At 48.4% G+C, this 17,877-nt stretch overlaps 1 protein-coding gene across 1 annotated transcript in view; it reads left to right on the forward strand.

Moving 5' to 3' along the window:
* QPCT (glutaminyl-peptide cyclotransferase) overlaps positions 1-17,877 on the forward strand; it is a 585,853-nt gene that overhangs the window by 388,978 nt on the left and 178,998 nt on the right. The window contains exon 5 of the mRNA XM_075339704.1: positions 12,673-12,772. Within this exon, the coding sequence (XP_075195819.1) occupies positions 12,673-12,772 (100 nt within the window). The remainder of the gene's footprint in view (positions 1-12,672; positions 12,773-17,877) is intronic.

Here is a 17,877-nt window from a genome sequence, read left to right on the forward strand (position 1 = left end):
CGGCGGGGGGAGGGGAGGGGAGGCAGCGGTGGCGGGGGTTTGGGGTGTCTTTGGAGACAGAGATGGTAACGGGGAGGGGCGATGGCAGCAGTAGCGGGGGGAGAGCGGGGCTAGGTAGAGCGGATGGAGGGGGTGCCATTGGAGATGGTAACGGCGGGGGAGGGGAGGGGAGGGGAGGCGGCCTGGCGCCCCGGCGCCCCATACTCATACATCACAGCGGTTGAGAGGGGTAAAGTGGAGCTCCACAATGATGGCGCTGATCTCCTCCCTCTGCTGTGATCTGGACAGCCCAGGGGGCGCGTCCAGGTCACAGCAGACGCCTCCTCTAACGTTACTAAATGGGGTCGGATCCTGACCACTGTTCTCTATGCACAGGGGCTGCCATAAAGGAGTGAGTAACTGTTGTTACACGCAGCAAATTCAATATAGCAGCCCCCAGTGCCTTCAGTAAAATTAGAATTAAATAAAAACTAAATAAGCAGTGATTTTAATTTTGTATTAAAAATACTTGATTTCATAATCACTATTTTTAATACAAAAATAAAAAACTGCGACACCCTACCTTTAAGCAAAGATTTTATAACTTATAGCAGGGAGGCCAGTTGTTTGTACTTTCTTGCGTTTTAAACTGCACTGTATTATTGACAAAATGGATGCATTTTGCTTCCCCAGCAAAGTCTATGATAAATCAGAAATTCCACGCACACTTTTTTTGTTTGTTTGTTTTTTCGGCAGCATTTTGTTTGACAAATATCTGCAAAAAAAAAAAAAGCAGCATGTCACTTCTTCATTGTGTTTGTGAACATTTTGCACCCACTGAAATGAATGAGGTGTCAAATTTCTCTCATTTCATACTTACTCCTTCCCCCACCCACTGGCGCCTATGATTGATTGCAGTCAGACACGTCCCCACGCTGAGTGACAGCTGTTTGCCTGCAACCAATCACAGCCGCCGTTGGGCAGGTCTATATCGTACATTACAATAAATAATTAAAAAACAGCGTGTGCCCCCCCCCCCCCTCCCCACCAATTTTGATAACCAGCCAAGATAAAGCCTCACAGCTGAGGGCTGGTATTCTCAGACTGGAGAGACCCACACTATTGGGAGCCCCCCGGCCTAAAAATATCAGCCAGCAGCCATCCAAAATTGCCGCATTCATTAGATGTGATAGTCCCGGGACTTTACCCGGCTCATCCCGATTGCCCTAGTGTGGTGGCAATCAGGGTAATAAGGATTTAATGGCAGCCCATAGCTGCCACTAAGTCCTAGGTTAGTGATGGCAGGCATCTATGAAACACCCCCTCATCACTAATTTGTAAGTAAAAGTAAATAAACACAAACAAAAAATCCTTTATTTAAAATAATACAAAAAAGCCACCCTACTTCGCCACTTTATTAACCCCTCAAACACCCCTCCAGGCCGCACGTAATCCACACGAGGTCTCACAATGCTTCTCTGACGCCCTGGCAAAACCAGGTAGTCTCAGATAGGCACAGCCAACCTGAAACCCTAGTTGCCCCCCTTAGGGAAAGATAGACGCACCAGTGGGCGGGACCAGGTGGTTGGACACGCCCACCCAGGGGTCTAGACAGCCCGTGCGGGAAAACAAACAGATCAGTTCAGTAGTTCAAGTTGAGAGGAGTGTGGGCTGGAGCTAGGTGTAGCTTCAGCAGAGGAGGTTCAAGTTGAACAGTACCAGGGTTGGACCACTGGTGCCTTGGCTAGGAAGCAGATGATGGTCTCCGTCCGCAGGAGACGGGAAGACGGCTTGGCAGAACCGAGGTGGACCGTGACAGGGTTGTAGCCCGCCGGTACCAACACGGTGAACCGACCCGGAAACCGGACCACAAAGGGGGTACTCGGACCCTGAAGCCAGGACCAGAAACCAGCGGCCTGGTTAATTAACCGATTGAGGCCAGGACTAGAGGTCCTGTCCCACCCAAAGTCCCTCATAGAAGACAACAGCCCACCGATAGGGATAGGAGGTCACCGCCAGGGCCCATAGATCCCACGGGCCAGCGTCTGTGGGCACGGCTCCTTTGGCCACATCCAGCCGGGAGCGGACTCCTGAGTTTCAGACTAGGAAGTCCACCATACACAAACTAGTGCAGAGGAAAAGGACAGTGACCACCAGCCTGGGTGGGGGACCCAAATGCAACCGGCCGCGTTGTCCGGCCACCAGCACCTTGGTTTACCAAAAGACTCGTGTGATTCATTTGCTGTGAGTAACCAAACACCTCCCTGCCTGCTCAGGCACGCCGGCCCTTGCCATCGCCATACCCTGCACACAGACACCGGACCCCGGGGCAACCATCCATACCCATTGAGGGGTAAACATCCAGCTGCCTCTACACCTCCCCTGGGTGCCCCACAACAGCAGCAGTGGTGTCTCACCTCACCACACACCGTGGGTGGCATCACAAACTTAATACGGCATAGCCCGTACATCTACGTCCCCCCTTTTATTCGGCGTGTCCGCGAGACCCCCGGGTCCGGAGACTCGCGAGCCACCCATAGAAGGCCCGGATCCGAGCAGTGGCGGCTGCTGGCACGGGGGCGGCACACTTCCAGCACTGCTACATCTGACATTCATAGCGAGCACCATAGAACAAGTCTGCCGGCTGTGAGCTCCACGCAGTAACTGAAGTGAGCCGCGCGATCAGCGGTGCAGTCATTCAGATGATTTTATGGTCACAGCTGGAGTCCTTCACCTGTGACCGCAAATCAGGCCGCGACACAGAGCCGCGTGATGAAAATAAACTCGGGTGAACCCCTGACGTCACAGCTGCAGGCCCCGCACTACTGCCTGTGTCGCGACACTGATGTCGGAGGTTCACCCGAGTTCATTCTCATCGCTCGGCTCTGTCTGCTGTTAGCGGGCAGTCATGTTCTACGGTGCTGCTGTGACAGGACAGGGATGTAGCAGATCTGAATTGCCGTGGGACCTCGTGTGAATTACTTTAGACCTGCAGGGGTGTTTAGGGGTTAATAAAGTGGTGAAAGAGGATGTTTTTTGTATTTTATTCCAAATAAAGGATTTTAGGGGTGTATGTGTTTTATTTACTTTTACTTACAGATTAGTGATGGAGGCGGGGTCTCATAGACGACTGCCATCACTAATCTAGGACTTAGTATCTGCTGTGGGCTGCCATTAACTCCTTATTACCCAGATTGCCACTGCACCAGGGCAACGGGAAGAGCCGGGTCCAGCCTGGAATTGGCGCATCTTATGGATGTGACACTTTTGGGGTGGCTGTGAGCTGCTATTGTTAGGCTGGAGAGGGCCAACTAACAATGGTAAAAAAGGTCCTGTATCCGTGTGACAACCGTTTCTGTCCTGTTCCGTTCCGTATACAGTCCGTGTGACATCTGTGTGACTTCCGAGTTTTTTTGCAGACTGAAAAAAAAACAAATGGATGGAGAGTTACATGCAGTCCAGGGTATTTGGCCAGATGCTGGTCCCCATATTAAGCCTATGGGGAACAGAATCTGGAGCATGGGGTAGGAGCAAGCGCTTCATACTCACCAATCACCGCGGCAGCTCTTTGTTTTTCCTGACCCAGCCGCTCATTAGGCTCATACATATTCACTCCTCCCCCTGTCTGTGATTGGTCACAGTGAGAAGCGCCCCCACGCTGAGTAACAGCTGTTTGACTGCAACCAATCACAGTCCCCAGTGGGCAGGTCTATATCATACAGTACAATAAATACATTTAAAAAACAGCGTGCGGTCCCCCCCTCCACAATTTTGATACCAGCCAAGATAAAACCTCACAACTGTTGGCTGGTATTCTCAGGCTGGGGAGACCCATGTCATTGGTAGCCACCCCAGCCTGAAAATATCAGCCAGCAGCCAGCCGGAATTGCCAAATCCATTAGATGCAACAGTGCCGGGACTTTACCCATCTCATCCTGAATGCCCTGGTGCTGTGACAAACGGGGTAATATATGGGGTTGATACCAGCTGTGTAATGTCACCTGGCATCAATTCTAGATGTTAGTGATGTTATGACATCTATCAGATACCCTACTACTCAAACCCAGTCAGTAATAGAAAAAAATATATTTGAATAAAAAACACTCCCCAACACATTCCCTCTTTCACCAATTTATTAAAAAGAAAAAACAAATCCAGGTGCGACGTAATCCAATAAGGGGGTCTTACGAAGATCCATACTCACTGTCCCAGTCAATGAAGAACAGAATGTTCTCCATTGGCTGGGAGAGCAGTGCAGTGACCTGAGCTAACATCAGGAGGTCAGCCCAGGTCACTGCAGGGCATGACCAGCGCTGACTTCTGGAGGTTAGCTAGGTACATTGCTTGCGGTGATGGAAGCCGCTGTACTCCTGACGTCAGCGCTCATCACTGAGTTCAATGACCGCCGCATTCACAAGCAAAGTATCGCGAGCGGCCCGTGACATCACCGCTACTCACAGTCACGGGCCGCCTGCAAGAGGTGATGTAAGACGCGGCAGGCATAGAAACCAGCTATGAGTAAGAGCTCCTAGGAGCTCGAAACGTGTAAGGACGGATAGACATGTGTTTTTAAAGGAGAAAATAATTTTAAATATGCACAAAAAAAATATAATTTTATCTAAAAAAAAATAAAAAAAAATAAATATTGAAATATATTGGATGGCGCTGGACAAAAAACCTATTGAATCGTATAGAAATCAGTGACAAGCGCTGATGTTAGGAGTGCAGCAGACTTCATCACAGCAGGTAATGAACTTTACTAACCTTCTGACGGCAACGCTCATCATCCCTGCAGCTGCTGACACACTGCTGTGCGGGCAGCTGCTGACACACTGCTATGTGGACAGCTGCTGACACACTGCTGTGCGGGCAGCTCCTCACACACTGCTGTGCGGGCAGCCGCGAGTTAGAGTGGAAAACGGACTGCAGGGGCACCTGACGGAAGTCACACGGAAGTACTTCCGTGCCGCTTCCAGGGATTTTGCAGACCTATTGACTTGCATTAAGTCATGGTCCGTTATTACGGAACATAATAGGACATGTTTCATAATAACGGAACGGCCATACGGCATCCGATTTGTTGGGGTTTTTTTGTAGGATCAGATGCACATGGAAGTGCTTCCATGTGCCCTCCGGTCCTACACAAAAGACTCAAAAGATGGTCCTGTCAGTAGGTCCGTAAAAAAGCAGGAAAAACACCTGTCTTAAATTGTCACTTGTATAGAAGACTCCTGTTCACAGACTCAGTCAGACTCTAACCTCTACAACATGGGCAAGACCAAACAGCTTTCTAAGAATGTCAGGGACAAGATCAATGACCTGCACAAGGTTGGAATGGGCTGCAAAAACATAAGTAAGACACTAGGTGAGAAGAAGACAACTGTTGGTGCAATAGTAAGAAAATGGAAGAAATACAAAATGAGTGTCAATCGACATTGATCAGGGGCACAATGCAAGATCTCACCACGTGGGGATCATGAGGAAGGTGAGAGATCAGCCTAAAAGTACACGGGGGAACTTGTTAATCTCAAGGCAGCTGTGACCACTATCACCAAGAAAACTATTTTAACACATTACGCCGTAATGACTTAAAATCTTGCAGTGCCCGCAAAGTCCCATTGATCAAGAAGGCACATGTGCAGGCCCATAGAAAGTTTGCCAATGAACACCTGGATGATGCTAAGATTGATTGGGAACAGGTGCTGTAGTCAGATGAGACAAAAATAGAGCTCTTTAGGCTTAACTGAACTCGGCAGGTTTGGAGGAAGAGAAATGCTGCCTATCAGCCAAAGAACACCGTTCCCACTGTCAAGCATGGAGGTGGAAAACATTATGTTTGCAGGTGTTTGTCTGCTAATGGCACAGGATTATTTCACCGCATTAATGGGACAATGGATGGAGTCATGTACCGTAAAATCCTGAGTGACAACCTTCTTCCCTCCGCCAGGACATTAAAAATAGGTCGTGGCTGGGTCTTCCAGTATGACAATGGCCCAAAACATACAGCCAAGGCAACAAAGGAGTGGCTCAAAAAGAAGCACATTAAGGTCATGGAGTGGCCTAGCCAAACCTTAATCCCATAGAAAATGTATGGAGGGAGCTGAAGCTCCAGGTTGCCAAGCGACAGCCTCAAAATCGTAGAGCTTTAGAGATGATCTGCAAAGAGGAATGGACCAAAATTCCTCCTGTCATGTGCACAAACCTCATCATCAACTACAAAAAACATCTGACTGCTGTGCTTGCCAACAAGGGTTTTGCCACCAAGTATTAAGTCTTATTTGCCAGAAGGATCAAATACTTATTTCTCTCTGTAAAATGTTACTCACAGCAAGTTGGGCTGCAGTGTGTACATCGCCCTGGCCAAAAACTGATGCTCTAGCAGGATACAGCTAAACCCCCACTAAGTGGAGGCATCACAGGTGCAGGAGAAGCAGATCACACACACACCTTCATGGAATGGAGGGGAGGTGACTGCTAGATGATAAAACTGCACACAAGTGGCTTGCATAGAGCGCTGTTCACATGCAGATGACACAGTCACAAACCCGCAGCCTATTAGGTAACGCCCTTCTATTAGATCAGGCGGGCTGCCAAGCCGTACTCCACTGTATATCATGCACGGACAGACACTCTACAATGCAAGGCCCAACAGAAAGGGGCCTGGCTGTATCCTGTAAAAACAAAAAAATATGAGGTTTTTGTTGGTATTTATGGCCATAAAACGTAAGCCTACACCCTCGTCAAGGGACCTCATGTCTGTAGGTCCCTACACTAAATATAAAAAAAGCAACAATAAGAGGATAATGTCCTCCAAAAATCAAGTATTACTCACAGCAAGTTGGGCTGCAGTGTGTACATCGCCCTGGCCAAAAACTGATGCTCTAGCAGGATACAGCTAAACCCCCACTAAGTGGAGGCATCACAGGTGCAGGAGAAGCAGATCACACACACACCTTCATGGAATGGAGGGGAGGTGACTGCTAGATGATAAAACTGCACACAAGTGGCTTGCATAGAGCGCTGTTCACATGCAGATGACACAGTCACAAACCCGCAGCCTATTAGGTAACGCCCTTCTATTAGATCAGGCGGGCTGCCAAGCCGTACTCCACTGTATATCATGCACGGACAGACACTCTACAATGCAAGGCCCAACAGAAAGGGGCCTGGCTGTATCCTGTACAAACAAAAAAATATGAGGTTTTTGTTGGTATTTATGGCCATAAAACGTAAGCCTACACCCTCGTCAAGGGACCTCATGTCTGTAGGTCCCTACACTAAATATAAAAAAAGCAACAATAAGAGGATAATGTCCTCCAAAAATCAAGTATTACTCACAGCAAGTTGGGCTGCAGTGTGTACATCGCCCTGGCCAAAAACTGATGCTCTAGCAGGATACAGCTAAACCCCCACTAAGTGGAGGCATCACAGGTGCAGGAGAAGCAGATCACACACACACCTTCATGGAATGGAGGGGAGGTGACTGCTAGATGATAAAACTGCACACAAGTGGCTTGCATAGAGCGCTGTTCACATGCAGATGACACAGTCACAAACCCGCAGCCTATTAGGTAACGCCCTTCTATTAGATCAGGCGGGCTGCCAAGCCGTACTCCACTGTATATCATGCACGGACAGACACTCTACAATGCAAGGCCCAACAGAAAGGGGCCTGGCTGTATCCTGTACAAACAAAAAAATATGAGGTTTTTGTTGGTATTTATGGCCATAAAACGTAAGCCTACACCCTCGTCAAGGGACCTCATGTCTGTAGGTCCCTACACTAAATATAAAAAAAGCAACAATAAGAGGATAATGTCCTCCAAAAATCAAGTATTACTCACAGCAAGTTGGGCTGCAGTGTGTACATCGCCCTGGCCAAAAACTGATGCTCTAGCAGGATACAGCTAAACCCCCACTAAGTGGAGGCATCACAGGTGCAGGAGAAGCAGATCACACACACACCTTCATGGAATGGAGGGGAGGTGACTGCTAGATGATAAAACTGCACACAAGTGGCTTGCATAGAGCGCTGTTCACATGCAGATGACACAGTCACAAACCCGCAGCCTATTAGGTAACGCCCTTCTATTAGATCAGGCGGGCTGCCAAGCCGTACTCCACTGTATATCATGCACGGACAGACACTCTACAATGCAAGGCCCAACAGAAAGGGGCCTGGCTGTATCCTGTACAAACAAAAAATATGAGGTTTTTGTTGGTATTTATGGCCATAAAACGTAAGCCTACACCCTCGTCAAGGGACCTCATGTCTGTAGGTCCCTACACTAAATATAAAAAAAAGCAACAATAAGAGGATAATGTCCTCCAAAAATCAAGTATTACTCACAGCAAGTTGGGCTGCAGTGTGTACATCGCCCTGGCCAAAAACTGATGCTCTAGCAGGATACAGCTAAACCCCCACTAAGTGGAGGCATCACAGGTGCAGGAGAAGCAGATCACACACACACACCTTCATGGAATGGAGGGGAGGTGACTGCTAGATGATAAAACTGCACACAAGTGGCTTGCATAGAGCGCTGTTCACATGCAGATGACACAGTCACAAACCCGCAGCCTATTAGGTAACGCCCTTCTATTAGATCAGGCGGGCTGCCAAGCCGTACTCCACTGTATATCATGCACGGACAGACACTCTACAATGCAAGGCCCAACAGAAAGGGGCCTGGCTGTATCCTGTACAAACAAAAAAATATGAGGTTTTTGTTGGTATTTATGGCCATAAAACGTAAGCCTACACCCTCGTCAAGGGACCTCATGTCTGTAGGTCCCTACACTAAATATAAAAAAAGCAACAATAAGAGGATAATGTCCTCCAAAAATCAAGTATTACTCACAGCAAGTTGGGCTGCAGTGTGTACATCGCCCTGGCCAAAAACTGATGCTCTAGCAGGATACAGCTAAACCCCCACTAAGTGGAGGCATCACAGGTGCAGGAGAAGCAGATCACACACACACCTTCATGGAATGGAGGGGAGGTGACTGCTAGATGATAAAACTGCACACAAGTGGCTTGCATAGAGCGCTGTTCACATGCAGATGACACAGTCACAAACCCGCAGCCTATTAGGTAACGCCCTTCTATTAGATCAGGCGGGCTGCCAAGCCGTACTCCACTGTATATCATGCACGGACAGACACTCTACAATGCAAGGCCCAACAGAAAGGGGCCTGGCTGTATCCTGTACAAACAAAAAAATATGAGGTTTTTGTTGGTATTTATGGCCATAAAACGTAAGCCTACACCCTCGTCAAGGGACCTCATGTCTGTAGGTCCCTACACTAAATATAAAAAAAGCAACAATAAGAGGATAATGTCCTCCAAAAATCAAGTATTACTCACAGCAAGTTGGGCTGCAGTGTGTACATCGCCCTGGCCAAAAACTGATGCTCTAGCAGGATACAGCTAAACCCCCACTAAGTGGAGGCATCACAGGTGCAGGAGAAGCAGATCACACACACACCTTCATGGAATGGAGGGGAGGTGACTGCTAGATGATAAAACTGCACACAAGTGGCTTGCATAGAGCGCTGTTCACATGCAGATGACACAGTCACAAACCCGCAGCCTATTAGGTAACGCCCTTCTATTAGATCAGGCGGGCTGCCAAGCCGTACTCCACTGTATATCATGCACGGACAGACACTCTACAATGCAAGGCCCAACAGAAAGGGGCCTGGCTGTATCCTGTACAAACAAAAAAATATGAGGTTTTTGTTGGTATTTATGGCCATAAAACGTAAGCCTACACCCTCGTCAAGGGACCTCATGTCTGTAGGTCCCTACACTAAATATAAAAAAAGCAACAATAAGAGGATAATGTCCTCCAAAAATCAAGTATTACTCACAGCAAGTTGGGCTGCAGTGTGTACATCGCCCTGGCCAAAAACTGATGCTCTAGCAGGATACAGCTAAACCCCCACTAAGTGGAGGCATCACAGGTGCAGGAGAAGCAGATCACACACACACCTTCATGGAATGGAGGGGAGGTGACTGCTAGATGATAAAACTGCACACAAGTGGCTTGCATAGAGCGCTGTTCACATGCAGATGACACAGTCACAAACCCGCAGCCTATTAGGTAACGCCCTTCTATTAGATCAGGCGGGCTGCCAAGCCGTACTCCACTGTATATCATGCACGGACAGACACTCTACAATGCAAGGCCCAACAGAAAGGGGCCTGGCTGTATCCTGTACAAACAAAAAAATATGAGGTTTTTGTTGGTATTTATGGCCATAAAACGTAAGCCTACACCCTCGTCAAGGGACCTCATGTCTGTAGGTCCCTACACTAAATCTCTCTGTAAAATGCAAATAATGTATATAATTTGTACAATGTGATTTTCTGGATTTTAGTTTGGATATTATATCTCTCACTGTTAAAAATATAGACTGTTCATGTCATGTCAGTGGGCAAACTTACAAAATCAGCAAGATATAATAATATTTCCTTCACTTTACAGGCTGTACACTGACTACTTTACATTGTATTAAAGTATCATATCCTCAGTGTTGTGCCACGAAAAGATAAAATATTTACACAAGTGTGAGGGGTGTACTCACTTTTGTGAGATAGATATATATCAGGCGGTCAGCTTAAATCAGTTCTCGTCTATGTTCTTAGATAGCGATATATTTGTATATACCATATTGTGTATCTTAGAACATATTTTTCGTGGTTTATTTTATGCTACCGTGTTTTTCCAAAAATAAGACACTGTCTTATATTTTTTTTGCCCCCCCCCCCCCCCCCCAAAAAGCACTAGGGCTTATTTTTGGAGGAGGTCTTATTCTTGGAGAAACACAGTTGGGGGTAAGTTTACCCCCCAAAAAAGCAGACCCCCCCACTTCCCAGGGGACTCATACTCACCAGACCAGGACGTCTGCGTGGTTCCCAGGTCCTCCTGTGATCTCCGGTCGGTGCTGCATGCCGTCCTACCCTGCTGCTAGCTGACACGCTGACACACACAGAAGATCCCAGACACACACAGAAGATCCCAGACACACACAGCAGATCTCACACACAGCAGATCTCACACACACACACAGCAGATCACAGATATACACAGCCGATCACAGGCACACACACACAGCAGATCGCAGATATACACAGCAGATCACACACAGCAGATCGCAGGCACACACAGCCGATCACAGATACACACAGCCGATCACAGGCACACACACACAGCAGATCGCAGATATACACAGCAGATCACACACAGCAGATCGCAGGCACACACAGCAGATCACACACAGCAGATCGCAGGCACACACAGCCGATCACAGATACACACATCCGATCGCAGGCACACACACAGCCGATCACAGATACACACATCCTATCACAGGCACACACAGCCGATCAGATACACACATACTATCACAGGCACACACAGCCGATCACAGATACACACATCCTATCCCAGGCACACACAGCCGATCACAGATACACACATCCTATCACAGGCACACACAGCCGATCACAGATACACACATCCTATCACAGGCACACACAGCCGATCACAGATACACACATCCGATCGCAGACACACACAGCCGATCACAGATACACACATCCTATCACAGGCACACACAGCCGATCACAGGCACACACATCCTATCACAGGCACACACAGCCGATCACAGATACACACCTCCTATCACAGGCACACACAGCCGATCACAGATACACACATCCGATCGCAGGCACACACAGCCGATCACAGATACACACATCCGATCGCAGGCACACACAGCCGATCAAAGATACACACATCCTATCACAGGCACACACATCAGATCAAAGACACACACATCCGATCACAGACACACACAGCCGATCACAGATACACACATCCGAACGCAGACACACAGCCGATCGCAGAAAAACACAGCCGATCGCAGACACACACACAGCCGATCACAGATACACACAGCAGATCACACACACACACACACACACATCACATCCAGCACTTACGGCAGCAGGGAATGAGAGCAAGTCACGTGTCCGGCTGCAGGTCCTGTTCATCGCGCTGCACCGCACTGCCTCTCAGGATTCTCCCGGCGAGAAGATATCGGTGTCACTGGATGAGGTGAGTGTGTATGCGATCCGATGTGTGTGCGATCAGATGTTTGTGTGTGATTTGATGTTTGCGTGTGATCCGATGTTTGTGTGTGCGATCTGACTGTGTGTGCGATCCGATGTTTGTGTGTGAGATCTGGTGTGTGTGTGAGATCTGATTTTGTGTGTGTGTGTGTGTGTGTGTGTGTGTGAACTGATGTGTGCGATCACTGCAGGTCCTGCTGCTCGGCGTCTGGTGAGTGTGATTGCCGGGTGCCGCTGTGTATAATGAAGTGTCCTGCAGTATCTGTAACTTTTTTAGCTGCACGGACACCTCATTATTGATCCGAGACTACGGCTTATTTTCGGGGGAGGGCTTATATTTAAGCCTTTCTCCGAAAATGCTGAAAATCCCTGCTAGGGCTTATTTTTGGGGTAGGTCTTATTTTTGGAAAAACACGGTATAAAGTTTTCCAGGAATCAGAAAGTGATTTTTAATTTCTTCTTATTGTATTTTGGCTAAAAGAAATTGGCTTAGTATTAATGTTGATATTAAAGCATACAGTTTTTTTGTACTAAGTTTTTTTTTTTTTCCCTTTAAGGATTTATTTATTTTACTTGACTTGATTGGAGCTGCAAACCCTATTTTTCCAAACTACTTTCAAAATACTGTTCGTTGGTTCAACAGGCTTCAATCTGTTGGTAAGTGTGTTGCATTAATTTTCACTATAAGGCTATGTTCACACGTGGCATCTTTTTGCCAGTGCATCTTGAGTGCATCAAAAATGCACTAAAAACGCACCAATGCGTTTTTTTAAGTCAAATCTATTGACTGGAAAGGGCTTAAAAATGCTGCAAAAACAATTGACATGCTGCATCTTCAAAAACGCAGCCAGGATGCAGCCATCAAAAGATGCCCAGTGTGGACAGCAAAATAGAAATCTCATGAACTTTGCTGGAGGAAGGAAATACATGCATGTTGGTGCATCTTTGTGATGTCAAAAACGCAGCAAAGATGCAGCAAAGACCCTGTGTGAACTTAGCCTTACATTTTTTTCATATTAATAATGCTATAAGCTATACAGATATGACAGCTGGAATACTGCTTTAGGCCTCACTCAGATATCCATGTTGCATGTATGTGCTTTATTTATTTATTTTCATGAGTACCACACCCATTATAATCTATGGTGTTATTCACTTCTTTTTTTATCTTATCTGGTATCACAGATACAAGTCTATGGGTTCTTGAAAAACACATACAGCACACAGATGGTATCAGTGTACAATACATGTGCTGTCTGTATTTAACCCCTCCACCCCCCAGCTCGTTTTCACCTTCATAAAAGAGCAAATACTTGGAACACAAATAATTGAATAAAATGGTATTTTAGTGAGCAAGCTTGACCAGATACAGTATAGACAGGGCCAGCATCAGCACCCGTTGCACCCGATGCACTCGGACAGCCGGGGGGCCCACTTACGGTCGGCAGGAGCAGGTCATAAATAGCTTTCTTGTGCCTCCAGGGCACACTTCCGGCAGCCTCACTGCTGTCTGCCGGCACTTTAAACCAGCAGAGCACATGCCCGCAGGCCGGGCTTCATCTTTGCGCATAGCTAGCATGCAATGCGCTCCTGTCCCACACAGGAAGAGGAGAGGCTGCCGGCCCCCACTGTTCTACAGTACTGCTGTCTGCCTGCATATACTGCCCAGGGCCAGTATGTGTACACCCCATGGGCCTCCTGAATCCCCAGGGCCAGTAGGTGTATGCCCACACAGGTCTCCAGCATCCCCAGTAATAAATAAATATACCACAGACTCCCAGTGATGTGTATATCCCACAGGCCCCCAGTAATGTTTATGCCACCCAGGACCCCAGCATCCCCCAGTACTGTGTATGCCCTCCCAGGCCACCAGCATCCCTCAGTAATGTGTATGTCCCCCAAGTCCCCAGCATCCCACAGTAATGTGTATACCCCCCAGTAATGTGTATATCTCATAGGCTCCCAGTAATGTCCATGTCTCCCAGGCCCCAAGCATCCCTAGTAATGTGTATGCCCCTCAGGACCCCACTGTCCCCCACACTAATATGTATATCCCACAGGCTCCCAGCAACCCCAGTAATGTGTATGCCCTAGTAAACCGTATACCCCACAGGCCCTCCAGTAATGTAAATGCCCCATAGGCCCCCAGCATTCCCTAGTAATATGAATGCCCCACAGGCTACTAGTGTCCCCAATGTGTATGCCCCCATCAGTGCTGTTAATTACCAAAACGTGTCGCCAAAAGGAGGTACATGTATATCACAATAATACATCTCCAATTAGTAAATGGAACCAGGCTAATGAGTCAAACAATAACCAAAAAGGAAAATATAGCCAAAAGGACACAAATTAATATTCAAATACAAAGATATTTATTGATTAGATTTGTTTTTTTTAAATCGTAAAAGGCAAGGAGAAAAGTAATGAAAAAAGTGCCAAATAAGCACCACAAAACTCAGCAAGGTACTTCTAAGCAGAAAGCAAAAATTGATAATAACTGTGGATAATAAGGAATATGAACCACAATAAACTACCAGAAAATATTTGTCCCCAACAGGGCCGGATTATAGGCGGGGCTCCAGCCCAGGGGCCCCCACCAAAAGAGCTTCTAAGGGGGCCCCCACCACCAGGGCCATACTTGTCAGCATTTTTTTTTTCCTTCACACCCTCTCCCCCTCCGTAAAGACAGTCTAATAAATCAGCTGTGTTTTCGGAGGGGGGGGGGGAGTGGGGCGGTGCATCGGCATTTATTTGTATCTGCGTCTTTAAGACGCAAAAACAAACTGCGGGCACAGGACGCTGAATGACCCCGGAAGTACCAGTGCTTGCGGGGTCAGAGGTGTGCCAATGAGCTTCCTATGTGCTGCGGCCGTCATGGGCGTACCCAGCGAGGGGCGGGGGGCACCTGCAGGCCCGACACACTAGCATGCAGCAGGAGCAGGAGGCAGCGCTGTGCTGTGCCGGCTCTGCTGTGTGTCCGGCATGCACACAATGCAGAGGAGCGCAGCGGAGCCGGTGCTCGCAGCTTCGTTCTTCTTCCTATTCAAATGTATTTGCGTCTTTCAGACGTAAATACATTTGAACAGCGCGCCAGGACTGGGCCCCGCCCCCGACGTGCAGCAACGTGATGAGATCAGCACCTTGCTGACGTCATCACAGTGCTGCGGGCGCCGGCACACGGGACATCAGATGGTAAGCGCTCCATGAAGGAGCCGAAGAGACAGGTTTAATTAATGATGATGAGTGGGGAGGGGCTGAGGACACAGAACGGGGAACATCTGTGAAGGAAGTGGAACACAGCTTTGTGGCAGGCAGAGGAGGAGTACTGTATTCCGAGGGGGGAGGGGGGAGGCAGGAGTGTGTAGGCAGGAGTGTGTAGGGATGGGGCAGTGTGATTTGTGTGTGTAGGGGGTGATGAGGGTTGCATTGTATTGTGTGTGGGGGGAGGGGTAATGGGGGGGTGCATTGTGTGTGTGTGTGTGTGTGTGTGTAGAGGTGATGGGGGGTGCATTGTGTGTGTGTGTGTAGAGGTGATGGGGGGTGCATTGTGTGTGTGTGTGTGTGTTTGTAGGGGGTGATGGGGGGTGCATTGTGTGTGTGTGTGTAGGGGGTGATTGGGGATGCATTGTGTGTTTGTGTGTGTGTGTAGGGGGTGATGGGGGGTGCATTGTGTGTGTGTGTGTAGAGGTAAAGGGGGGTGCATTGTGTGTGTGTGTGTGTGTAGGGGGTGATGGGGGGTGCATTTTGTGTGTGTGTGTAGGGGTGATGGGGGGTGCATTTTGTGTGTGTGTGTGTGTAGGCGGTAAAGGGGGGTGCATTGTGTGTGTGTGTGTGGGGGGGGTGATGGGTGGGTGCATTGTGTGTGTCAGAGCTGTGTGTGTGTGTCAGAGCTGTGTGTGTGTGTCAGAGCTCTGTGTGTGTCAGAGCTGTGTGTGTGTCAGAGCTGTGTGTGTGTGTCAGAGCTGTGTGTGTCAGAGCTGTGTGTGTGTCAGAGCTGTGTGTGTGTGTGTCAGAGCTGTATGTGTGTGTCAGAGCTGTTTGTGTCAGAGCTGTGTGTGTGTGTCAGAGCTGTGTGTGTGTGTGTCAGAGCTGTGTGTGTGTGTCAGAGCTCTGTGTGTGTGTCAGAGCTGTGTGTGTGTGTCAGAGCTGTGTGTGTGTCAGAGCTGTGTATGTGTGTCAGAGCTGTGTGTATGTGTGTCAGAGATGTGTGTGTGTCAGAGATGTGTGTGTGTCAGAGATGTGTGTCAGAGACGTGTGTGTGTCAGAGCTGTGTGTGTGTGTCAGAGCTGTGTGTGTGTCAGAGCTGTGTGTGTGTATGTGTGTGTGTGTGTGTGTGTGTCAGAGCTGTGTATGTGTGTCAGAGCTGTGTGTGTGTATGTGTGTCAGAGACGTGTGTGTGTCAGAGATGTGTGTGTGTGTCAGAGCTGTGTGTGTGTCAGAGCTCTGTGTGTGTATGTGTGTGTGTGTGTCAGAGCTGTGTGTGTGTGTGTCAGAGCTGTGTGTGTGTCAGAGCTGTGTGTGTGTGTCAGAGCTGTGTGTGTGTCAGAGCTGTGTGTGTGTCAGAGCTGTGTGTGTGTCAGAGCTGTGTGTGTGTATGTGTGTGTCAGAGCTGTGTATGTGTGTCAGAGATGTGTGTGTGTCAGAGATGTGTGTGTGTCAGAGACGTGTGTGTGTCAGCTGTGTGTGTGTATGTGTGTCAGAGATGTGTGTGTGTCAGAGATGTGTGTGTGTGTGTCAGAGCTGTGTGTGTGTGTCAGAGCTGTGTGTGTGTCAGAGCTGTGTGTGTGTCAGAGCTGTGTGTGTGTATGTGTGTGTGTGTGTGTGTGTCAGAGCTGTGTATGTGTGTCAGAGCTGTGTGTGTGTATGTGTGTCAGAGATGTGTGTGTGTCAGAGATGTGTGTGTGTCAGGGATGTGTGTGTGTCAGAGATGTGTGTGTGTCAGAGATGTGTGTGTCAGAGACGTGTGTGTGTGTCAGAGCTGTGTGTGTGTGTATCAGAGCTGTGTGTGTGTGTCAGAGCTGTGTGTGTGTGTCAGAGCTGTGTGTGTGTATGTGTGTGTGTGTGTCAGAGCTGTGTGTGTGTATGTGTGTGTGTGTGTGTGTGTCAGAGATGTGTGTGTGTCAGAGCTGTGTGTGTGTGTCAGAGACGTGTGTGTGTCAGAGCTGTGTGTGTGTGTCAGAGCTGTGTGTGTGTGTGTGTGTCAGAGCTGTATGTGTGTCAGAGCTGTGTGTGTGTGTGTGTCAGAGCTGTGTGTGTGTATGTGTGTGTGTGTGTGTCAGAGCTGTATGTGTGTCAGAGATGTGTGTGTGTGTGTCAGAGATGTGTGTGTGTCAGAGACGTGTGTGTGTCAGAGCTGTGTGTGTATGTGTGTCAGAGATGTGTGTGTGTCAGAGATGTGTGTGTGTCAGAGACGTGTGTGTGTCAGAGCTGTGTGTGTGTCAGAGCTGTGTGTATGTGTGTGTGTGTGCGTGTGTGTGTCAGAGCTGTGTGTGTGTGTCAGAGCTGTGTGTGTGTGTCAGAGCTGTGTGTGTGTGTGTGTGTGTCAGAGCTGTGCGTGTGTCAGAGCTGTGCGTGTGTGTCAGAGCTGTGTGTGTCAGAGCTGTGTGTGTGTGTGTGTCAGAGCTGTGTGTGTAAGAATCAGTCTGTGCAGCATCCCAGAACTATATGGGTCCCCCAGAGCGCTATGTCACCTATCCCAGTAATGAGTACACCACCAGAGCTGTTTGCCACTCCAGTAACGTCTATGCCCCCTGCCCCTCCTG

The sequence above is a fragment of the Anomaloglossus baeobatrachus genome, chromosome 3 (assembly GCF_048569485.1).
Source record: "Anomaloglossus baeobatrachus isolate aAnoBae1 chromosome 3, aAnoBae1.hap1, whole genome shotgun sequence".
Taxonomy (NCBI): domain Eukaryota; kingdom Metazoa; phylum Chordata; class Amphibia; order Anura; family Aromobatidae; genus Anomaloglossus; species Anomaloglossus baeobatrachus.